General features: G+C 40.9%; 2 protein-coding genes across 7 annotated transcripts; both read right to left on the bottom strand.

The window, feature by feature from the left end:
- Positions 1–296: 296 nt before the first annotated feature.
- txndc11 (thioredoxin domain containing 11) lies at positions 297–12,523 on the bottom strand. 3 transcript variants are annotated; one of them, XM_025907681.1, is made up of 14 exons: positions 12,254–12,523; positions 11,950–12,140; positions 10,734–10,830; positions 10,422–10,541; positions 9,896–9,993; positions 8,458–8,587; positions 8,281–8,374; positions 7,960–8,072; positions 7,640–7,843; positions 5,628–6,321; positions 3,871–4,058; positions 3,537–3,649; positions 2,914–2,994; positions 297–2,386 (listed from the first exon to the last, which is right to left on the bottom strand). In XM_025907681.1, the coding sequence occupies exons 2-14, from the start codon at positions 12,072–12,074 to the stop codon at positions 1,867–1,869; spliced, it is 2,577 nt and encodes an 858-aa protein (XP_025763466.1). In that variant the 5' UTR covers positions 12,075–12,140; positions 12,254–12,523; the 3' UTR covers positions 297–1,866. The 3 variants fall into 3 exon arrangements, with proteins under 3 accessions (XP_025763466.1, XP_003456981.1, XP_019216120.1); XM_003456933.5 differs by having other exon boundaries at positions 11,950–12,523; XM_019360575.2 differs by lacking the exons at positions 10,422–10,541; positions 10,734–10,830; positions 11,950–12,140; positions 12,254–12,523 and having other exon boundaries at positions 9,818–9,949.
- A 2,309-nt stretch (positions 12,524–14,832) lies between these two features.
- LOC100696309 (bifunctional apoptosis regulator) lies at positions 14,833–23,509 on the bottom strand. 4 transcript variants are annotated; one of them, XM_005461687.4, is made up of 9 exons: positions 23,374–23,509; positions 21,302–21,611; positions 20,243–20,341; positions 18,862–18,955; positions 17,926–18,098; positions 17,700–17,844; positions 17,349–17,528; positions 16,872–17,068; positions 14,833–16,083 (listed from the first exon to the last, which is right to left on the bottom strand). In XM_005461687.4, the coding sequence occupies exons 2-9, from the start codon at positions 21,601–21,603 to the stop codon at positions 15,891–15,893; spliced, it is 1,383 nt and encodes a 460-aa protein (XP_005461744.1). In that variant the 5' UTR covers positions 21,604–21,611; positions 23,374–23,509; the 3' UTR covers positions 14,833–15,890. The 4 variants fall into 4 exon arrangements, with proteins under 4 accessions (XP_005461744.1, XP_005461742.1, XP_005461741.1 ...); XM_005461685.2 differs by lacking the exon at positions 23,374–23,509 and adding an exon at positions 23,104–23,342; XM_005461684.2 differs by lacking the exon at positions 23,374–23,509 and adding an exon at positions 23,117–23,341.
- Between the last annotated feature and the right edge of the window lie 582 nt (positions 23,510–24,091).

Genomic DNA, 24,091 nt, shown 5'->3' with positions numbered 1-24,091 from the left:
TGCAGCTTGTGGGGATAGGTTAATTGGATAATCCAAATTGCCACTAGGTGCGAATGTGCGAGTGAATGGGAGTGTGAATGGTTGTCTGTCCCTGTGTGTTGGCCCTGCGACAGACTGGCGACCTGTCCAGGGTGTACCCCGCCTCTCGCCCTATGACAGCTGGGATAGGCTCCAGCGCCCCCCCGCGACACTGAGAAGGACAAGCGGAAGCGAAAGGTTGGATGGATATTATGTCCTGACATGTAAAAGCTGGTATTTCAACTGTATCTCAACACAACACTGTGCTCACACATCAATACAAGATGAAAGAGTTTTAATCAGTAAAAACCGGTGCAATATTTCACATGTAAACAATTGCAGCATGTTAATAATACCTGAATAGTTACATAGAAACATTTAGTGATTCAAGGATTCTTGTAAAAATAGATCAGTTTCACAAAACAACTGTATCCCCTCAAAAACACAAAAAATCTTACCGATTGTTGAGTCCACTTAATAGCTCCAAACAAAACAAGGGGCGCATGTATTCAGCATGAAATTACTTCTCAGTTTTATTAGTAGCCCTCTCTCCCTGCAGCCAAATTCTGAACCACCAGTACTGCAAATGCATTTTAAAGAAAACAATGGAGGAAAAACACAGCTGTGTTTTACAGATTTCCAGAGAATGTGATGAAAGCTACTCATAAATTCCTAAAAGTCAGCTAGTACTGAACTATAAATGCCATTGCAGATAGGTATTAAGATTCAGAGCTAGAGTTGTTATTCAGTGTAAAAGTATATACTTTAAAAGAATTCCTACCAGTATGTTTTTATCATTTTGATGTTTCATAACAGCAAGCCAATCTGTTCATCATGTACACACACAACTCAAAAAGACAAGAACTACAAGTATGAAAACAAATCAAGCACATGAACGTGTCACATGAACTATAATGAATCAACGTGAGCCAATGCTGGTTGAATTTTTGGAATTCATGGGGAACGTTTCCAGGAGGTTAATCATGTGACTCTCAGCTCACAGAACAGCAGGTGAGGTCATCCTGCGAGTTCTTGGAAAGTGCCCAGGGCCTTCCTTCAGAGCTTTATTTGATTACAAGTCCAGACTTCCTCCATGTTTGATTACAATTTCCATTTATGCACCCAAAGGTTAAATAGACATATGACACCAAGTCTGGGATTTTCACATTAAGAGTATCTTAACCTTCCTTTCCAAGCAAGGTTTTCCATGTGAAACACTCCGTCATGAGTCAGAGTATATCACTGCTCTTCAAGCTCTTCATATGAACTAACCTCGACTTTTTGTTACAGGGTGCAGGTAAGTCTAGCCCATCCATGGTGTTTTTTATTTTTTAATAAAGAAACTATCTTGCACTTGGTTTACAGTAATTAAAGGAAGCTTCATTTGGCTGCAGGGTTGTCCAGGTTTCTCTTGTTATTCCTTCACAATTAAAACAGTCAATAAATCATTGCAAGCGCAGCATCACAGCTGGGAAGTCTGATTGGGAAAGTTGGCACAGAACTTTAAAGAGTTTAAAGAGTTGGACAAGCTCATATGATCACAGCACAAGAGCTGCGTGTTGTTTCTTTCACTCCCTTCCCACCTGTGCTACTCATCTCTCCTTATATTCCTGCCTGACTGAGCAGCAGTGTTTCTTGGAAGATGGTAACTGTCATCTTTTCTTTATTTTCCCTTGTGAGAAAATTTACCGGGCCTTGCCTTTTGCATTCGAAGACCATCTCCTCATTTCAGCCTTATTTTCTAACAGCTCTTCTTGCCTCTAGTTTAACCTTCCCTTCATTTCCTGGCCTGGTTTCCTTTCTCTTTTCTCTGCTCTGCCTCATTCTCAGGGTTCCCTGCAGACGTGCTCAGGAGGCCATATGGCTTCTTTTCTGCTCCGTCTCTTTCCTCTCCACCTCCGCCTGCTCTCTAGCCTCTGTCTTGTCCTTCAGCACCCTCAGCAGGACCCTGAGCAGTGTGTTCTCATTCAGCAGATTTTCAGAGGCGTCCGCCAGCTCCTGCAGCCGCCTCACCACCTCACTGAGCTGCCGGCTTTTTTCCCGGTGCTGCTCCTCTAAGCTCTGCCTCTCTTGCTGCAGCTCGCTGTTCTCGGTCTCTAAGGCGCGGGTGTCGAATTTCAGTCGTCGGTTGTCGCGCCATAGTTGCGCGAGCTGCTGGGAGAGACGCTCCCGGGCGTGATGCAGGGCTTGAACTTCACGCTGGAGTGTCAGAAACTCTGACCTAAGGAAAGCACTGTGTCCGGGGCCTTCTGTCTCAACAGACGGTTTGTGCGCGTGATGCAAAGAGCCAGAGTGCTGCAGGATGAAGCGGAGGAGGTTGGGTAATGTGATGGGAAGGTTGTCAGGAAACTTCACACTAAGGTGTTTTCTTAAAGGGAAGAGAAAAAAAGAACACAAGGGTGAAAAATATTCTGCTGAAATTCACTGATGAAAGTTTTTTTTTTTTTTTTTTTTTTTTTTTTTTAAACTGAGGTGTCACAGGAAGGACTAAGAATCAGACGGGTATTCGAATGGGGGGAAATCACAAAGTGAGGTCTTAAACACATGAATGAAGCCACTTGAAAACTGTTTAAAAAAAATAAGGCAACTTATTACAATGTAATAATTATTAGTTACATTAACAGAGAGATTTACAAAGTAAAGCAGCTAGGTTGTAGTAGTCCATGAACCTAATCACTTATATGTGGACTAAGAGTAGGACTCCAGTAAAATGTATTGTTTTACATTTAGAATGAACACTTCATGGCTTTTCAGTGTATATTTTTTAACATCAGTTATATTTCCATTGAGACAGTGTGAAGATCAAAGCTATTTTTTGCAGAAATATGAAATCCAGAGCCCCCCATTCTTCAGCCACACCCTTGTTTGTGTGCACCTCTCTGTATTTATTCTTACCTGTATCTGGGAAAGAAAAGAATAGAGGGAACATGATCCACCATGAACTCCCAGGGGAGGTCATTACGTGCAACATTCACCCTGTGCAAAGGAAAAACAAAGCTGTGATCACTTTTGTTTTCTTCAAAAATGAGGGTCACACTGCTAATATTCTGAAGTATTCTTTACACGCTTAATAAAATAAATATATGGGAAACTGTGTTCAGTCATTCAGCTTCTGAAATGTTTTTAAAATATGCTTTTTGTTACATTTCAAAACACAGACACCTCAATCACACAGTATGCACTAACCTGACACTTTATTAGGTACACCTTGCCTTAATTCTTACTCAGACTATCATCAAAGTCAACTTTCTTTCCCATTCTGGTGCTCAGTTTGAACTTCAACAGGTTGTCTACAATCTTAATGAACTGAGTTGCTACCATGTGACTGGCTGATTAAATATTTGCATTAAAGAGCAGTTGAACAGGTGTACCTAATTAAGTGGCCTTTTAGGGTACTGCATCAGCTTTTGCATAATGATTCATTTTGCAGCAGCATCTTTGTGTTGCGGGTAGACACTGACCAAAGGTACACTTACAACCGGGGCCGCAGAAAAACTGTAAACAAACAGTAACTGTACCTGGCCACGGTGATGGTGCCATTTCCCTGTAATAATCTGGCCAGCTGGATGATGATGTGGTTGAGAACAGAGCAAAATCCACACCACTGAGTGTAGTAGAACAGCAGCACGTCCTACGACACACAAATTGGCATCATCAGGAGTTTAACAAACTGCCTGCTTCCATAAGTAGAGCACGCAGCGTACTAAGCCTCCATTAAAATCATGCTTTTTCTATATTTTAATATTTTTATTTTTAGGTGCATGGAAGTTGCTTCACAGAAATTCTTAAAAGAAATTCAGAATTTCACAAACTGCCTTGATTTGCTGAGGGTGTTATAGAACGCTTAGTCACCTTCTGAAGGTCCATGACGGAGGGCAGGAAGGAGGAAGTGGTCAACTCTGTGATGAGGAAGCGTGGCGGTGACTGCGAGTGTTCGTCTGAACGCCTCGCCTTCTCTTCAGCTCCCTTCTTGTCCTCCTCTCCAACCAAGTGTCTCTGCAAGAGGCTGTAGGGAGCGCTGAAGTTCCTGATGAAGGCCTCTGCAATGAAACACACAACATGAACACAGAATTAGCGCAAGAATAAGACTCAAGTACACCATCACGCACCTGGTACCAACCTTATAGCTACAGAGAGAAAGGAGACAGGTTTGTATGTGTGTCACATCAGCACATAAGGTGAAGGTCAGAAAAGCAGTAAAGAGTGAAAAAATTAAATCTTTATGTGAACACTGACCAAACAAAACCACATCACCCGTGTCTTCTTGTGTAATGAATTCTCTGAAAGCATTTACACATGCATGCAAAATATGACTGAGCCAAATGACCTAATCTGCTGATATGCATTTTATGCAAAACTGTTGTTTGCCCGAAGAGTCTTTTACAGAATAAACAAATCTAAACCGATGAGGCCCCTGTTCAAGAAAGCAGGCCAAACAAAGTTGTTTTCATCAACTCAAAAACCCCCAAACTCCTGAAAGGCAGATCAGAATCAGTGAACAAAGCCTAATTTAATCCTGTGGACAAGAATGTGTGCAAGCAACATCACAATGTCATCAAGGACAGATGACTCGTATTTCGAAAGGCCCTAAAGACATTTGCAGAAACCAGTGCCTGACTGATTTATTGGTGGATATTTTCGGCTAATATTAACTATTTGCCAATGTCAGTATCACCATTTATGATGGCCAATGAATGAAAATTAAAAGCGCCAAGCAGACTTGAATAACATCCTTCAACCATGTTATGAGTGTGAGGCACTGTATAGTTTGTCTACCAGAGGGCACTCCTCCTGCAGCTTCCCTGTTGGCAACACACACAACAACCAGGTGATCTAAAAACAGTTCAATTATATTTATATAGTGCCAAATAAGAACAGTCACCTCAAGGCGCTTTTTATTGTAAGGTAAAGACCCTACAATAACACAGAGAAAACCCCAACAATCAGACAACTCCCTTTCAGCGAGCGCTTGGCGATAGTGAGAAAGAAAAACTCCCTTTTAACAGGAAAAAACCCTTGGCAGAGCCATCTGCTATGACGAGTTGGGGGTGAGGGGAGTGAGACAGAACAAAAGACATGCTTTGGAAAAGAAACAACAATAATGATAATAATGATAATAATAATAATAATAATAATAATAACTAAAGATTAAATGTAGAGTGGTGTATAAACATATAGTGGGTGGAAAAGGGTGAGTAAAGAAGTGCATCATGGGTCCATCATGGGAAGTCCCCAGCAGCCTAGACCTGTTGCAGCATAACTAAGGTAGGTTTCGGGGTCACCTGATCCAGCTCTAACTACATGCTTTATCAACAATTAAAGTTTTAAACCATTTTAAGCTTAAAATTAGAGAAGGTGTCTGTTGTCTGGATCCAAACTGGGGGCTGGTTCCACAGGGAAAGGCCTGAAAACTGAAGGCTTTGCCTCCCATTCTACTTTTAAATATGCTGGGAACCACAAGAAACCCGGCAGTCTGAGACAGAAGAGACACAATATGGGATTTTGAAATCACCAGATGCTTTAAAAATTCCAAATCATTCAAGCTCCCAACTTTTGGGACAAAACAAAACCAGCCCGTGCTGGATGAATGAAAGTTGCCCATGTCTTACCCAGAGATTCTGTTAGTGTGGCTGCTGGAGTGTACTGAAGAACATAGTGAACTTCATCCTTCAGGTTCACAATAGCAGCAAACGACCCGTCATCGCTCCTATCATCTTCTTGGTCAAAAGAAGCACTTCTGTTGCCTGATGCTCCGAGCCTGACTGCCAGAGGCCAGTTCAGGGCAACATCCAGCACATAAAACCTGAGTGTCCTGTTGGTTTGACAACGGAGCCCGGTGATGCCGTCTCCCTCCGGCTGAGGGACAGAGAATGGAGGGATCAAGGAAGGAGGAACACTTTGCATCTCTGACTCCTCTTTGGCTTGTGATTCATTGAGCTGAGGTTCTACTTTTCTGCAGCAGGCACTGTATTGACTAAATGGGCTGTAGCTGTCCAGAAAATTGCTACAGCCCATTGAGGTTGCACTATTAATGGACACAGGGGAAGGGATCTGGTGGAGGCAGCAGCGTCTGAGATAAGTCTGAAAAACGTCTCCTCCCTGGATCGAGGAAGGGAACAAGCAGTGCAGAGGTGATGTGGTGAAGCTTGGCCACGAAAGGCTGAGGCACACCTCACACACGCTTGTGCTCGACTGTGGGAGGACAACTGACTGGCAGCACAGTGAGCGGAAGGAGAAACTTTTGTCCCAGCTGGAGTGGTGGCTGTTGTCACAGGAGTGGTAACGCACAGCAATGTCTGCAACCTAGAAAAACAAAAATGGGGTGAAAATGATTTAATCTGCAGAATTTAAGCATAACTTAATAACAGTGTTTAACAACACAATTAAAGAATATATACATAAAAAATACGTTATAATATAGAAAGCAGAGGAGGAGGAAGATGTCTCTCTAAAGGCTTCACAAATAAAGCAAGATCCCTCAGTAAGCCATTTCCAATTGGGAAAGCCTTCAAAGGGTTAGGGTCATAACATCATGGCCACCTCCCTAATATTGTGTTTGTCCCCATTTTGCTGCCAAATCAACCCTGACCCATCGAGACGCTTAGGCTACGTTCACACTGCAGGTCTTAATGCTCAATTCCGATTTTTTGATCAAATCCGATTTTTTTGTCTGCTTGTTCACACTACAAATAAAATGTAACAGCAAATGCGCTCTAGTGTGAACCGATCACGGCCCGCATGCGCAAAAGAAGATGTCACACACAGCGCGCTGTTTAGACCCAGACCAAACAGTATTGTTTAACTGATGGCCGTTAATATAAAGACTTGTTTCGGACTTTACGTTTCCCAATTTTGCTTTAAGTTATAAAGTTAATTTGCTATTTACATATGGCCTAACAAATATCCTTATTGCTGTTTTAGAGAGGAGCGGTGCTTCAAAGGATAGTTGCAGATTATATAGTACAAGTAAAATGTTCATGTTTCTCCAACGTTGTCTTCCCAACATCTACACTGGATGGCCAGGAAGCGTTCACTATGTCTTCTCCGGCGCTGATAATTGGCGTCTGTCTTGTGTCAGTGACGTGAAAGACGGATTTAATGCGACATGACCGTTCAAACAGCAGTCGCTTTCTAAAACATCAGATTTGTATCGGATTCAGTACCACATACAAAAGTGACCCAAGTTGGATTTGAAAATATCGGATTGTGCTGTTCAAACTGCCATACCATGATCGGATATGGGTCGCATAGGGTCAAAAAAGTCAGATTTGATGCGCTTTCGCCTGCAGTGTGAACGTAGCCTAAGACCCAGTCGTCTAGCCATCACCATGTCACCCTTTCAAACTCCCTCAAATCCTTATGCTTGCACGTTTTCCTGCTTCTGACACTGTAAAAGTTGCCTTTACCAGCGTACTTAATATTTATTTAAGTCTCAGTTACATGATCAAAAAAACTTTTTTTTTTTTTTTTTTAAATATACAGGGCAGCTAAATGAAGATGGGTAAGCCAGATGACATTAGCTCAGTGTATAATAATAGTATAGCTGCAAATCAAATTTGTAAGAGAATAAAGCAATTCTATAATTTCAAAAATGATATTTGTCTGCTTTTTTTCTGCTCACCTGCTGTAGCACAGGGCTGGGCTGTGTTCCCAGTGGATTGTGTGGCACAAACAGCAGCAGTGCAGGGCCTTTAGTCAGCTCCTCTTCTAACAGGCGAGACTTTGTTCCTGGGGGCTGTAGCCACTGGAGGACCGTCTCATGGTTTTCAAACACCCATCTACAAATGGCCTCAGACGTAAAGTTAAGGTCGTTCCTGGGAAAAATCTTAAAAAACAGATGAATAAACATACAGCATCATATACATCCACAGTTTTAAAGTCATTAGTGTTTTTGCATTTTCTAGAAGAACCACATCTACAACATGTGTTGACACTGCTTACCAAAGAGGAGTTAAATCTTCTGTGGAGAAAAACCGTTTCATCCTCCGTTAGTGAGATGGCCCCTGCCACCTGCTTGTTGGTCACGACCCCAAAACGTACAACACCACGGAAATCTGCACCATAAAAAACAGAGAAACTCGTGACTTCAAACATTTCTGTTCCCTTTATCGTAAAATGCACATTTGGGTTCTGTCTGTTTCAGCCACTCCTATCTTTTCTTCAACAGCAGCCTCTCCTTGAATTTTAATCCCATACTTGACAAGGTAAAAATGTTCATAAGGCCTTAACAATCAGCCTTGAAGCTGTGTGATTATTTCTTACCCCATTTTAGGGCCTGCAGGGCAGAGGACAGAAATGTGATGTATCCTGGGGGCTGGGGGGAAGAGTTAAACTGGAAGAAACCCACCACTCGAGGCTAGAAATGCACAAGACACATTCATTACAGTGGGCTACGCTCTGTGGGTAAATCAGTGACAGAAGTATAAAGCTCAAATACACCTCATGATAGGCGAGGAACTCTTCAACATGAGCTCTTGATGGGAGGTAAGTCAGTGGTGTGATGACTCTGAGTACAAAACTTTCCATGTATGGAGCCACAAATGGGCCTCTATACTCTATTGGCCCAAACCTGTGGAAAACACAGAGGTACGACAGATGCTAATAAATATCAACAAAACCACTGAATCATAATTAAATTACAATTAAGAAACAAAGCATTCAAAGTGTTTCCCACAGTTTTGTATTAAAATACATCTTTAGCCTCTCTGAATATGCGTGTCTATGACTGAAGTTGTGTATGAACACCCAAATACAAAAGTAAATAAAATATTATTTCATTCACAAAAGAACACACAAAGCATATTGATTGCTTAAACTCATACATTTGATCATTTCTGGATATGAGCTCATTTTGAATTTGATGGCAGCAACAGGTCTCATGTCAGTTAGGTGGAGTCAACAAGAAGCTGGAAAAGTAAGTGGTACTAAAAAAAAAAAACAACAACAAAAACATTTTGTAATCTGCTTAATTTGCAACAGGTCAGTAACATGGTTAGGTATAAAAAAAAGAGCATCTTAAAGAGCCAGAGTTACTATTCCTATGCTATTAAAACTTCTGAAATAATTTTTCTCTACATAATACTGTGAAGACTTTCACTAGGCCACCCCCTGCAGGACATGATACCCTCAAAATATTCAAAGAATGTGGAGAAATCTCTGTGTGCAAGCGAAACGGCCAAAAATCAATATTGGATGCTCATGATCTTCAGGCCCTCGGGAGGCCCTGCATTAAAAACAGGCATGACTCTGTCAAAGAAATCACTTCATGGGCTCAGGAGCACTTCCAGAAATCACCGTCTGTGAACACAGTTCGGCTGTGCCATCTATCATGTAATGAAGAAGCCACATACAAACATCGTCTTCTCTGAGCTAAAGCTCATTCAAAACAGACTGATCCACACATCTTTTTCAGGGAAGGCCTTGCATATTTTAACCAAACGATGCTTAACCACATATTGCATCGACAACAGCATGGCTCTGTCATACAAGACAAGAATGGGGCAACGTTCCTCTTCCAAAAGTCCAGCAGATGGTCTCACAGTTCCCAGATGTTTATCATATGCTACACAGTGGTAAACATGGTCTAGTCTCAGCTTCTTTTTTCCCCAAGTGCTGCTGCCATCAAATTCAAAATGAGCCGGTATTTTTCTTAAAATGGTACATTTTTCAGTTTAAACATTTGATATGTTTTCTGTGTTGTTCTGTGAATAAAAGATGGGTTTCGTGAGATTTGCAAATCAGTTTTTATGTGCAGTTCATACAGCATCCCAGCTTTTTCTTTTTTGGAATGGGGCTGTACCTTCCCAATTCTTCTTTGTTGGCTAAAGCTGTTGAAAGCAAATTCCCAGCATAAGTGAAGACAAGCCCGCCGTCTCACCTTCTGTAAAACAGATGGATGACGGGGTAGTGATAGAAGTGGGTTTGCCTCCTGCATTTCCCCTGACTCCACCAGCAGTTAACAGCCACAAACTGCACCTGTGTTTGTGTGTTTGAAGAGACACATTAAGAAACAAAGATGAGCAAAATGGTGTGTAGACTACACACAAAACAGTGTAAAATCACACACTGTAATGACTCATTTACTTAACAAACAGGCCCAAAACAAGTCGACTATGAATTTGCATTTGAGAGACACAAGCTAAAAATGTGTGAGTGTGTATTTAAGCTGAAGGGAACAGATTGTATTAACTCAAGTATATCAGAGTCACTCTTTACTGCAGTCTCTCAAGCTGCTCCTATAAACTCTTCCCAATATGTTGCGTAACAAGCGATAACATAACATGCATCCACGTAAGAACAAGCCCCAGTTTCCTGACGCCTCCTTAGTCTTTGTCCAAGTAAAGCACATCTAAATATTTGATGTTTAAACAATCCTGAGTGGGGGAGGTTCCGTTCACTTGTACCTGTTTGGCCAGCTTCTTAGCGACCTGCTGCACTTCCTGTCGCGCAGCCATAGAGTGAGCACACCATGGTGCATAGAAGAAAATAAAGGACACCTCGGCCACACTCCTGAGACGCTCCACCTGTGAAGAAAAAAAACCCCTTTCAGACTCACAGAGCACCACAAGTTTGATTACGACGACAAAACATTTAACTGGAGTTTTAGAAACTCTCTTGGCTCTTTCCATTTGTTCTCTTTTACAATTTGAGCAAATGAAGTATCAAACAAAGGAAAATACAGTGATTGCCATCAAGTCTGAATCCTTGAATCTCACCTGGTCAAGCTGGCCCAAGTAGAGATCCACCACCGGGGCGTCAGGAGAAAAGAAACGCACCGGAGGCCGAGCTGCTGCCACCACATTCTTAGCACGACTACAGAAATAAATGAGAAGAGTAACGCTGAGGGGTGCAAAGAGATCACAGTCACATAATAAGATAATATTCAGCATATGTAAAGAATTCAAACAATCTTGCCAGGTTATTAAATCCATGAGCTACAACTCTGTGTCACTTCCATGAGATTCGCTCATCATGGCAGTGTGTCCATCATCGGTTGATGTGAGTGCTGCAGTAACCTCCAGCCTTGCATACTACTCTGAGTTGCACATATTGGAATATGCATGTGTTAAATTTGGAAAATGAGAGTAGAAGCAATGGTATTTGGAAATTGAGGGTATTCTAAGCTGATGTACGAGGGGAGGAAAGGCTATATCTTTGCATCCACAGAAAGCAATGTGAAAAACTCTGCTGTGTTTGGGGATGTTACACATTCTGCCTCCCCCAGAGGCTATGCAAAAATGTCTACATTGTTACAGCGGGAGCAAAATTACCTCAGCATGACGAGAAGCAGAATTTGCCTGGTATAATTTGCGTGGAGTCGGTTTCAAATTTCAGTCTTTGTGGCAATTATCGTCTCAGCTGGATTTTCGAGAGGGCGACTGAGTAACTGCTTAGCCAACAAGTCAATCATTCAGCAACAGTTGCCACACTTTTACACAATTGAAGGATTCCAGCACTTTCATTCACCATAACTGAACGACAAGTGGTATAAGCTTTGAAGAACCTTAAAGTTGCAGAGGCCAAAGCTGCAAGATGATGACAGCACAGTGTGTCAGGGATGTCACCAGATATTACTATTTAAACATTAATAATCTCATTATGATCTTCCTGCAGTCTTTTCTGGGTTTTATCTGAGTAAAAAACGCCCAACATTTCCTTGAAAGATTAATGCGATGTCCTTAGTTAATCTCATTGTCTACAGTACACGTCAGTTTTAGATTAGCAGCACTAATAATGAAGCCCTTGTTTGTAACTACTGCAGACAGCGAGGAGTAGTTCATTCACGACCTAACAGTGTTACAACGCCGCTCTTCGCTCACCTGACTAACCATTCCACTTAGTTTGTGTTTTAAGGGGTCTCGTGTTAGCCTGGTCACACACAAGCAAGCTCGCGCTGTCAGAGGATAAACAGAAGCTCGTGCCCATGTTTACCTGCACGTGAACTTGACGGCCAGCACGAGCAGGACGCCGAGCACGATAGCCCCGCAGAGCAGATCCGGTCTCCGGGCCATCAGAAACAGCACCTGCCGGAGAGACTGCCGCACCCGGCGCAGCATTACAGCTTGTCGTCGCCTCTCCGTCCCATTTATACGCCCCGACTACCGCTCAAAGCATCCATTTGCCTAACGGGGGGGAGGGGGGATGGGTGAGGAAGACTGGTTCGACGGAAACAGCTAACCTGGATTGGACATGAGCAGTGCTGGTGTGCAAGGTGTTCAAATACGGTCAAGCCAACCTTTCTTCCACACGTAGACTTTTCACTTCCGCAACAACGATACCAGGGGCAGGATGTAAAATCCTCTACGCAAATAAAACGCGTAGTGCGTTTAACTCTTTAATGGCTGTCTGAGTTTAAAAATGTTACTGACAGTTAGTTTACCGGATGTTAAAGATGAACGACACGATTCGTAATAATTATAATGTTTAAATTGGTCCCCAGTAAGCGAATTTATTCCTTTTTCCGTATGGCGCAAAACGCGCTCTTTTCAGACCGTCCCTACGTTGTTATGGCGACAGCCGCTGCTGCTACGACAGTCGTAAAACACTAGGGGGCGGTTGTTTTAAAAATGAATCGATAAAACTTTATTTAAATGCCGCTTATTTACATCTAGAGTAGAATTATTTAAAGTGCCCGGGACTTTTTGACTGATTGTGAGACAAAGAAGAGACGAGAGAAACAGGTTGGCGAAAACTCCTTTCTCGTGTTACTTTTCTTCATATTAAAAATCACTGCATCAAACTGATTCAGTTTATCTTAAAATAACTGAACACTGGGTGTGTAAGTTTTTAAAAAAAGGGTCTCTATACGTACTGAGAAATTGGGTTGTCTTAGTTGGGGCTACTTTCTTAATAATCTTGTGTTATTCACCCAAATATAGTAATGTTGTAAATTGTTAGGCCCTTTTATTACCTTATCACTACTTACTCTTAATTATTGTGACATAATTTTAAGACATTGGCTGTCTTAAATGTCAAATGCTCATAATACAGCTAAAACAATACATGTAGGACATGAGCATCACAGTTCTCAGGCTGTGATGCTTGACATTTTATATTTGGGATATCATGTCTGTAGAATATCCGGATCTAGAGTACTGTGCAAATGTCTCAACCTATTACTCTTTTCTTTAAATTTTGCTATGAAAATGGGAAATGGGGACAGTGATTTATTGAAACATGAGCAAACACACTTGAAAATCCAGTATATAAAACAAAAACAGTTTGTACAGTTCTAATGTATTTGAAAAAAAAAATACTGCGACCTTCTTGATTTTTTTAATGCAATGTCTCTTGTTCTGTTCTGTTTAAAGATGATCCCACACTGCTTCAGTAATGTTGAGGTCTGGGCTCTGGGAAGACAAATAGAGGACTGATAGTGTTCCATTGTGTGTTTTTCCATCCATGTATGCTTTTACTGCACTGGAGCTGTGTGTGGGATCATTGTCACCATGAAAAATTAAGGCATTGCTGAGATCTTTTCCAGATGGAATTGCATGGTGGATCAAAACGGTAGTTTTCTGTCTTCATAATTCACTCAATTTTGACAAGAACCCGAGCACCAAGGACTAAAATGCAGCTCCAAACCACGACAGAGGCCCCACCATGCGTTACTGATGGCTGTACACACTCGCTTTATTTTATCAGGCCTGCCACTTCCTGCTTTTGTCTTCCACTTGTCCCCACTTGTCCACTTTCCTCCAATTTATTAAGGACACACCATGCTAAGACATGCCAGGTATTTAACTAATAGCTCTTTGATTCAGTTGGTTGATGCACATGTACAAACCTCCTCCATATCTCTCAAAGTGCTTGGTTTTTTTTCTTTTTTTAAAGCATTTTCACAGATTCAAGCAAAGAAAGGAAAATAAAGTATGCATTTTTTTTTTTAGGCAGGGAGTAACAAAGTGCCAAAACATACATACACAACTTAAGTTGTCTCTTATTCGTAGACGAAACACTGATTCATCATGCATTTTAAATCCTTGAATGGTTCCAGAAGTGGTTTAACAAAAAAATAAATCAATTCTCCTCTGAAAATGATCAGGTACATTGACTGGACTGCAAATGGGTTTTTGAAAGATCTTCAGAAAGCCTGGAGAATGATTGCTTAGGGTTCCTTTAAAAATTACAAGAAGGTGCCTTGAAAGCAAAATAAAGACATGAGTGGATCAAAACTTTTGCACAGTACTGTAAATTCAGTTATACCCCTAATGTTAATGGCAATTTATGGCATTAGTTATTAGCTTTTACTCACTGACTTTTGATAGCTGATTGTTTATACAGTCTGTATCTGTATGAGAACTCTGATGACTAAAAAATAAATAAATAAATAAATGAAAAAAAAGCACTGAACTTGAAAACATCAAATATATATATTTATTTTTGAAAAGTTAATTTCTTTACTTTGATATATTCTGTTCCTGTGATGATAAATATTTCAAGGATTTTTAGATAAATTTGATTAACTTATGTCTCATGAAAATCATAAACCTGTATCTCACATTATTAAAATATTTCCTACGTTAGCAAAGGATTTTAAATCAGGAGCCTTTAAAAAAAAATGTTGTTTTATGCACTCAGCAGTTGGTTGAGGCTCCTTTATCAGAATGAATCAGAATTTAGAAAGTCATTTATATGTGGCTATGAATACTCCTTCAGATTTAATATAAATCTTTATTTTGTAAAGTATCATTCAAGAACAAAAGAGCACAAATAATAATAATGATAATCATCATCATCATCACAGTGTAAGATTTTTCAGTGCAAATGAACATATTAAAAAAAAAAAAAAAAAAAAAAAAAAAAACCCACTAATTTCTGATTAGCTTGGTCCACCCATGAAATGGAAACATATACTGTGAATTACTTGAACAATTTTTAAGAAGGGCAACAATATTTCTCAGCAGTGTGAGCAAATAAAAACAAAAAATATATAATATTTTAAAAAAAGGAGAAGTTATATGCATTACCTAAATAAATTTTAAAAAACACAATATTAAAAATTTCAAATCTAAGCATCACAAATCTTGTGAAGGCAAATGCTGGAACCGCCGGAACAAACTTCATAGAACATTTGTTCCGCCAGACTGTCTCTGTTTGCACTTGGAAGGGCGCTAAAGCCTGAGAGGCCAAACAGACTGCTGAACTACAAACCTCACTTGACACTTCTCAGTCATGTTACCAAACATCACAGAATGACTTCTCACACAGCTCTGTAGATCACCGAGATCACAATCACAGTGAAAATGTAAGAAATGCATCAGAATTTATGCAGAGTTATAAATACTGCTTCAGATTCTGGATGGATAATCCTGAAGCAGCCTGAGGTTATTTTTCTAAAAGTAGATTACATGCCAGAATGATATTTGATAACAGATGTAAAAACATGTATCCTTATTTGTTTTGTTCCAACTTCACTTACTCTGTATAAGCATAAAAACGCATGTTCTATTGGACTACAGCTATGCCAGGGCTACAAAGCTTTCAGCACCGCGTCGCGAGTCCAATCTTTACTCCAGTGAGTGTTGAAACACGTCTTATCATTCCGCTTACCACCCTGGACCGTTTAGGCATCGTGGTTTGTGAATGCACTGTGGATGCAAAAAGATCACTGCAGTGATCAACCCAAGTCAGACACTATTACTTGTTTCTCACCTCATTGGTTTTGTTTCTCCTGCAGTAGTCTGGTGCCTCTATTGTTCAACACGGCAACCATCCGGCAGAGAGACAAATCAAGAACCAAGACAAATTCCCCAACAGTAGATAAAGCCAGTCTTCAATGCGTTTACTGCTAAAAATAAACACTTCTCATCAACTTATTTGCTGCAAATTGTCCCACATCAATTGGGCACCTCCTCATCCAGTGCCGTCTGTCACAATGCTACTGTTTCAGGGTGCATTAACTGCTGCACCACCAGGTCGATATTAATGATGGGACTGAAGTAGAGTGCCCAGTAGAAGAGGCAGTTGCACACAAACTGTGGGACAAAGGGCCAAAGGAGGGCAAATGCAAATCCCTGAGTTAGCATTTTCCACAAGTGGCTCCACATCATTTGTGGAAGAGTCCTACAAAGAGAGGGAGGAAACAAGTGTTATAAAACCACTACAACCACTACTCAACAGCTATCAACCCAAATCTTGTACAGGAGACGCTAAATCCAGTTCCAGGTAATACACAACAGACAGTATAAAACATGGACATAGTCTCTAGGTCTGAAATGTAAAGCCACGGCAGAAGTGCCATAAATCTTTCTAACAGCCAGCAGGGGGCAACTCTGGCTACAAAAAGACTTGCAGTTGCATAGAAGTCTGTGCTCCATTAGTTTTCATTAACCAATAGGTGATGTCACAGTCACTACATCCATCTTTTGTACCGTCTGTGCATACAATGCAGAAAACATGACATTAATACAATGGTTTGCACAGAATTGCAAGTCATGTTTAAGCAGGTCCTATTTTCCTTCAGCAGGACGTACTGCATGTCTTTCAGATAGATAATATTTACACTTAACCAGCATTTTAGGATTAAAAATTGACTTTTGGAGCTGCTGAGTTTCTCTCTGTACTGGCCTTGTAATGACCAAAGTATGCCATGTGCCACGTGACCACAGTATACACGTGTTTTATTTTGACCATCACTTCCTTCTCAAATTTAGTATAACAAAAGTACAATCTGATCTTCCTTTTTGCCATAACACACGCACCCAATGACCATAACTGTATTAATAACTAGATTTTTATTAGAGAGTATTTATTAAACTGTGCAGAACTCTCATCTGGATTGAGAAAGTTTTAAATGTATTTCAGTGTTTGGATAATAAAAACAAAATCACCCATCCTCCCACTGCATTTACCTGATCCTGGCTCTCATCCACAGCCTCCATAGGGCGCAACCTTCAAGGACAGACAGCAGCATGGCGTTAACAATGATGAAACGGGATGTCCAGTAGTGAACGGCCAACCAGTCCCAAGCAAACTCTGCGATCAGCTGGTATGGAAGCAGGCAGTACTTCACAAGAAACTCTGCCCATTGTTGCCAGCTGGGATCCACCTAAGTTAATAAGTTTTAAAAAACAGAAGAAAAAAAAAGGGGGGGGGGGAACAAAACAAGACATGTAACCTGAATATTCATATGTATTCTACATAGAGCAAAGTTTACAGAAGTCTAAACAGCTTCATGCTCACAGCGCTGTCTTCATCTAATTACCAGAAGCAATCACAGCATGTAATTTACAAATAAAAGGTCCCCAGTGTTTTCATTTTCAGCTCCTTACAGTGCATTACAATTTATTATTTGTGTCATTTCAGTGGGAAGCTTGTCTGCATTGTACCTGTGAGCTGACAAAACTGCTCTCCACTGGTTGATCGCTGTCTGTGACGGCTGGACAACAAGTGTGCAGGAAGGGCAGGAAGGTCTCAGAGTAGTCAAACAAATACAAGTAAAAGATTGTGAGACGAGGGGAGCGCTTCAGTGCATACAGCAAGAACAGAGACTTCCCCGCATTAGCCGCCTGACAGAGTGTGACAGAAACAGTAAAGAGACCGTTATTTAACTGTGGAAACGCAGATGTGCTGCTTTACCAGCAAAACACAATGTGCAACTTGTAAAGATGTTAATAATACTGAGCATCAGCATGTGAAGCAAACTACATTACGCCATTCTGACGCAGAAGTGTGGTCACCTTGTATTCCCAGAGGTTCTGGGGAGGTTTGACCCCAAGAGCTTTAACTCTTTCTAGTTCAGCCAGAATAACCCGTCTGTGAGCCAGATTTTCAATGCTGTAAGGCGATTTCAACAACTCTTCTTCCCCCAGCATCAACAGGAGCCTGAACCAGAGAAATTATCATATTGATTTTAAAAACATTAATGAATAAATTTCTGTAAAAGAAATAAAAATAATAATTCACCTTCCATTGACGTTCTCCTGCTGGAAGGGTTCTTTGTACAGCTGGGCCCAGGGACCCAGGTTTTCGAGCCAGGATACAACCTCTTCAGGTGTCCAGTGAGACACGGGCTTAGTGATCAGCAGGTCATGCTGGTCCACTGGACCACTGCTCCAGTGATACACCAACACCATCACCTACAAACATACACAGAAACCCTGGTCTGAATAGTTTAACCATTACCTCACCTTGCAATAATAATCCAACATCACTAGATGTCACTACATTTGTTTAACTTGAACCTGCAGCTGAGTTGGCCCAGTATATATTTCCACAACAGATTGCCCAAAGCATCCAAAATAAACTGAGGCTTTGCAGAAATGACAACACTTAGTTCACCTAAGACGACCCAATAATCATAACCATGAACTGAGGTCAAAAACAGAACTATGTTGTAATCTGTTTACTTATTCCCTGCACCGTACACACTCACAGACATACATTTCAGCCACGTGGCAAGACACAGCGGGACGTTGTTCCCAAGTGCCCCAATATTACACAATTCTGATGCTTTGGTTAAAAGACAACAAACTAAAAATCACAGGTGTTGCCACATGTAGGGTTAGGAATGTAGGAATGTAGGAATGTTTTGATTCTAAAGAGGTCCATGACTTAGAGATTCAAAGTAACTTGGCACTAGCAACTGAGACTGAGGAGGACATGCCCTCTGCTAGTCACTTAGGGTACTAGGAGACACATGGACAAGGAAAGTATAATTAAGACACAAGGCATTTTCAAACCGAGGAGCCATGTCTACCTTTCACATACCGTTTATGAAATCAGCACAAATCCTAATAAAAAGGGCAACTCATCATTGCCGTTGCAAGCAAATCCAGAAGCTTTGTCAATGGTAACGTTTAAGAGCAAGGAGGCATTTCTAACCTGCTTGTGTGTACTTACAGCCACACATGTGAGTGCAGTTAGGACTCCAGAGAAGAAGAAGCCTGCTCCTTTGTGCTGGGTTGTCTTGGCTCTACCCAAGTTGTCACCATATCTAAGATGAGGAAGACAAACATGAAGGATGGGCTTTGTAAAGCTGGCCCAGTTTCATTAAAAACGCAAAATAAATGAAGTATGTGCGAATAAATACAAGTGAAACGTTAGGCAAGTTGGCAAAGATAAGATCAGTATGGCAAAGGGTCAGTATTGAGTTTAAAGCTACTTAAAGTCAGTGCCAAACAATGGTGTGTGTGCTATGCTTTGTTTCAAGTACAGGGTAACCGCAAGGAGTACAGACTAATGGAAGCTCTTTTTCCACATAAGCATTTTTCCCAGCTCACAGCCATCTTCTATGATTGGTTTGTGTGCTGAAGCAGCACTCACTCCTTTTGTGACATTACACAATCTGACCCACAGCCTGATTATGTGGATAAGTATGACATCACTGTGTGCAGTGTGATAACCATCAGGGCAAATTTGTTCTCTGTGGAAAATCTACAGCACTGAAAACTCATTCCCAAAACATTCCAGTCATGAGTCTCATTCATTGCAGGGTTAATAGATCTCTTTGCAAAGCATAATACATGAAACTGCAGCATCTGGAACTTAGTGAAGAAACGAAGGCGTGAGGAGCAGACTGATGGATCATCCATGGCTAAACCTCCTGTTGTATGAGCTTCCTTTGGGTCAGTCAGCATCATACTGAAGGATGGAGGAATGAAATCACTGTATCTGGTAAAGACCCAGCAGACAACTCATGACTGAGCTAGTGAGTCTGCTCCATAGCCAGCTGTGGCTAGTGTGCATCTCAGGGTTAGCTCTTTGGGCTTGTGGAAAGCTGAATTTAAACCAGTCAGATCTCCCAGTGAGCATGATTAAGACCAGGTCACTGTCTACACCTCCAGACGTATCATCTTCCCTGTAGGATTTGCTTGGCAGTGTTTATTTGGATTTTTTGGCACCATCAGGCCATGTCAGCTTTGTAAATGAACAAATTATTCAGAATTGGTACTTCTTGGACTTGCATTTACAGTTACTCTCAGGGCTGCTTATCTTTGAGCCTCTGGAGTGCACCAGCTTGTAGGTGCTGTCTTCGAAGCAGGCTGTGATGTCAGCAAAAAGGATTAGTGAATCAAATGCTTCACGTTTGTTTGCAGCTTTCCTCTGATTACAGGAAGGTGACGCTGAACACAGTCTTTGGAAATCCCAGCTTTTCAACACGTATGCAATGTTAGACTGTCCATGGTGTGAAATGTTAGTTGCTAAATGGCTAGACTTGTTTTTAATTGACATTCTTAATGGACTTTACACCAAAACAACTCATATGTGAGAATCAAAGTACCTCTGGAAAGCCAACAAGCTCCGGGAGATTTTGGGGTTTGCCTGGATTTCCGCTTTCCTCCGCTGTAAGACCTCACCAAAAAGTTTGTCAGTTGCATCCCTAAAAAGAAGATGATTATATATGATTATTTTAGTCTGACATATATATCAAACTAAGTAGGGCTAACTTATCTCCGAGGAGCACATGAAGATAAACCATCTTGACACAGCAAAATTTGTGGGCAATCTGATAAATACTTGATAATTTACATATATATCAAATTATGCTCCGCATTGTGGTTCAACAATGTAAACCCTTAACCACCCTCTGAACCTTTTTGTTTTCATCTTCAATCTTGCCAGTAGGTCTCTGTTTTCAGCTCCATCTGAGTGAGAACATTTCCACATCTTAGGTTGAACCATCAGTATGTCAATCAGTTGTCATGCATTTCTTATAAACCGCACGTCATTACCACAGATCATTAGTTCCTGGTTCCTCTCATGTCAATAATATTTGTGTCTAACATTTGCTCTCGTGTCTTTCAGTAGAACAAAAGACAGGTCATGTGACTGCAGGCTGAGGGAGAGTGAAAGTGAAACAAATTACAGATATTATTGTAAAAGTGTTCACCTCAAATGTGAAGTTTGTTGTGGTGAAAACATTACCAAGCTTTTTTTTTCTTTTTTTTTCATGACACATAATCCTAAAGAGATTAGAGTCTTGTCCCAGAACTGAAATGGGGATCTGATCTTCTACCACTAAGAATAAGCATCAAACTTTGGGCTTAATGTACTCAATTTATTTTTAGGATTTATTCAATGACATATCAGCTAGTTTCTTCCCAATCTTATATAGTGCTTTGCTCTTCAATAAGAGGTTATGCTGAAACAAAAATGAATGTCTGCTTCTGGTGCAACTGCACACATATATCATTACTGGTCATCCAAACTTTCCATTTCTTAATAAAGCTAACTAAGCAAGCTTAGTAGAACTTGCCAGCAAGTCTCTGTGAGATGTTAATAAAGCAGCCAGAATATCAAACATTAACCCACTGATATGGCACAGCTATGAGAAGCATACCTCAGCAGTATGTTGATTTTAGGAAAGCCTTCCCACTTCTCCCGGCACTCTGGGCACTCATTCTTCTGCGAGGACTCCCACCATAGAGCGAGACAGTGTCGACAGAAGTTATGACCGCAGGTCAGGGTAGTAGGGTTGACCAAGATGTCATAGCAACAGTGACAAGAAAATTCATTTTCTGAGATGCCGCTCGCTGAAGACTTTAACTGAGGAGGGTCGGAAGACTCGGATAAGAGAGAAGACTCATCCATTAATTCCTCCACACTGTCATTTGCTGAATTCCACTTCATCTGCTGCGACATATCAAAGTCTGAAGGAGACACAAGGTTAATAAGCCTTAAATCAGAAACTGTAACATTTTAGGTTTTAAGTAGGATTTGGGTGCAAGCTGTAAATCAGGGGTCTCGAACTCATGGCCCAGGGGCCTATATATTGATGTGAAGAAATATATTGTGCCCTTGAAGTTACGTTTTTTTGTTAGGGAGGATTAAGTTGTTGAGTGCAATGTTAAAATAAGTTCTTTCAAAAGCAAAAAAATTATTTAATATGAAGGCAATATGAGCAGAGAGTACAAACATGTTGGATTGGCTGTGTTAGTTCAGTCAGAGAGTTAATTGTAAAGAAAACAATTTTCACAAGCAGTCAAACAGTGATGTGTACACTTATGTCTGCATTAAACACTACTTTTTTGGAAATAGGTGTTGGTGTTTTCTTGTTCGTACTACTTGAGCACTAAAGTGGCCCTCCAATGAGATGACAGTGGCAGCAGTGACCCACAGCTCATTTAAGTTTCAGACCCATGCTCTAAATGCTTCACATAGAAAAATGTTTACTTTAAAAAAAAAAGAAAAAAGAAAAAACGATAGCAGTGCTTCCACCAAGCCTATCCTCGGCACTACAATCCAAATATATTTGCCAACAATAGTTCTTTTAACATTTCAAAACTGCATAACTGGAAGGCCCTGTGCTTTGCTCCTGCTTGATTTAAGGGCTAAAGCGACCAGTTATGTTTTTGCTCAGTAAACAAATATTTTATAAACAAGAATCTGTTTCTCTGAGAGGACATCTCGAAACTCAAAACACTGTACAAACTGAAAACAGAAAGTAGTTGGCATTTTCACTGGATTTGACAGATTTCGTCTCATTGCCATATCACGTTTTTAAACTCTGGCAAAAAAAAGCGAACTTGAAAACTCGGCAAATGGCTAAAAATAAATATATCACCACACATCTGAAATCTAAAGTAATACTGCAAGCATTTAAAAGCAAACATCATAACCATAATTAGTTGTGGCTGAGGAACTATGATTGAAATTAATTCAAAACTATGGTACTTGGGATAGGATGTCAGCAATCAATTAAAGCACGACTTCTGACTTACAGGCAGCTAAATATGACAAGTACTTAAAATTCACTTGATTTCCGTATACAAACAGGGGCTCGTGACAGGGCTCGGTCAAACAGTGCAACTTATTTGATTCTCAAATAACAAACAGTGAATCATTTCCAAGTCTGAATACATACACAAAGCAGACAGCTTACTGTGACAGCACGCAGGTACAGTTTAACTGCCCTAGACGTTAGCTTCACTCTCTAATTAGCTAGCTAGTGGCTAGCTATGAGCTAGTTGCACATCGGTTACTGCTGATCTGTAAACATGGGTTAACTACCGTTATTAGTACCAAACTGTGCTATCATTAGCTTCAAGGGTTACATGCTAGTAAGCCTAACCTAGCTCAACAGTACGCGCTGCTTGCTAAGTTACTAACTGCTAACTGGTGTGGTTCAGTTGGCTAACCTACAGTTGTTACTCGCCTCAGGACTGGTCTCTGACAGGTGACCGACTGCAGGGTGGCATGACTATCCGGCTAATAACTAGCTTGCAGGCTCGTTTCGCGGGCAGAACTCAACGTATCCACACACACAGTAGTAGTTCTCAAGCAGTTCTGCTCTCTCACAGCCTCCTCCTGCAGTGGAAACCCCCACATGCACGCAACCACAACCACGCACGCGCCTGAATGCCTACCTGCCACCCGCCTACCTCACAATGTCGTCACCGGTCACGCTCTCACCTATAAGAGGAAGAGGTCCGGTGTCCTCCTCCTGGGTAGAGTCAGAGCGCAATCCAGCAGCCGTGTGGCATTTTTAACACCCGCGTCAGTTCAGCGCAACTCAGATCCTGAGGCTCCTTTTTATTATTCCTCAGCATCACATTATAACATTAAAATACACACTAGTTTCTTACAGAGACCCTGTCGGGTTTACAGTGAGTTATCCTTCTTTATCCTAAATCGCCATCCTGATGGCAGAGTGGCAGAAAGTATCTGACACGGTGTAATCAGTTCATTTTCTGCTGCTTTCACTCTTCTGCTTTACTACAATAACCGGAAATAGATGTGCTTCTATTCCCTGGAAACACTGGTACTTTGCAGATTAATATGAATAATAGTGAATATAATCAGACAGCGAATAAGGTTTATAACTCGAACATAATCAGCGTGTAAAGTACTTCAAATTAGTCACAGCCTTTACTTGCTACTTTGAGTAGTAGTCAGTAACTACTTCCTTTTTGCGCTTTTACTTCAGTCATCAATTGTGAGAGTTTTATTTCTACATTGTGATCATGTGTGGAAGCAAATGCATGTTTATTTTTTAGGCAATTTAATCTCTCGTGAATATTCTTTTTTTCCTGTCCCATAGTTTTTTCTCATCAAAATTTGTCTTATTTCATTTTAGCTTCCGAGCTGATGTGAATACTATTTGACTTTGTTTGAGATCTGAGACATTTTC

This window comes from Oreochromis niloticus, linkage group LG6, assembly GCF_001858045.2.
Source record: "Oreochromis niloticus isolate F11D_XX linkage group LG6, O_niloticus_UMD_NMBU, whole genome shotgun sequence".
Taxonomy (NCBI): Eukaryota; Metazoa; Chordata; class Actinopteri; order Cichliformes; family Cichlidae; genus Oreochromis; species Oreochromis niloticus.
Note: the sequence above shows the minus strand (reverse complement) of the source record. Positions and strands in the feature narration are given on the sequence as shown.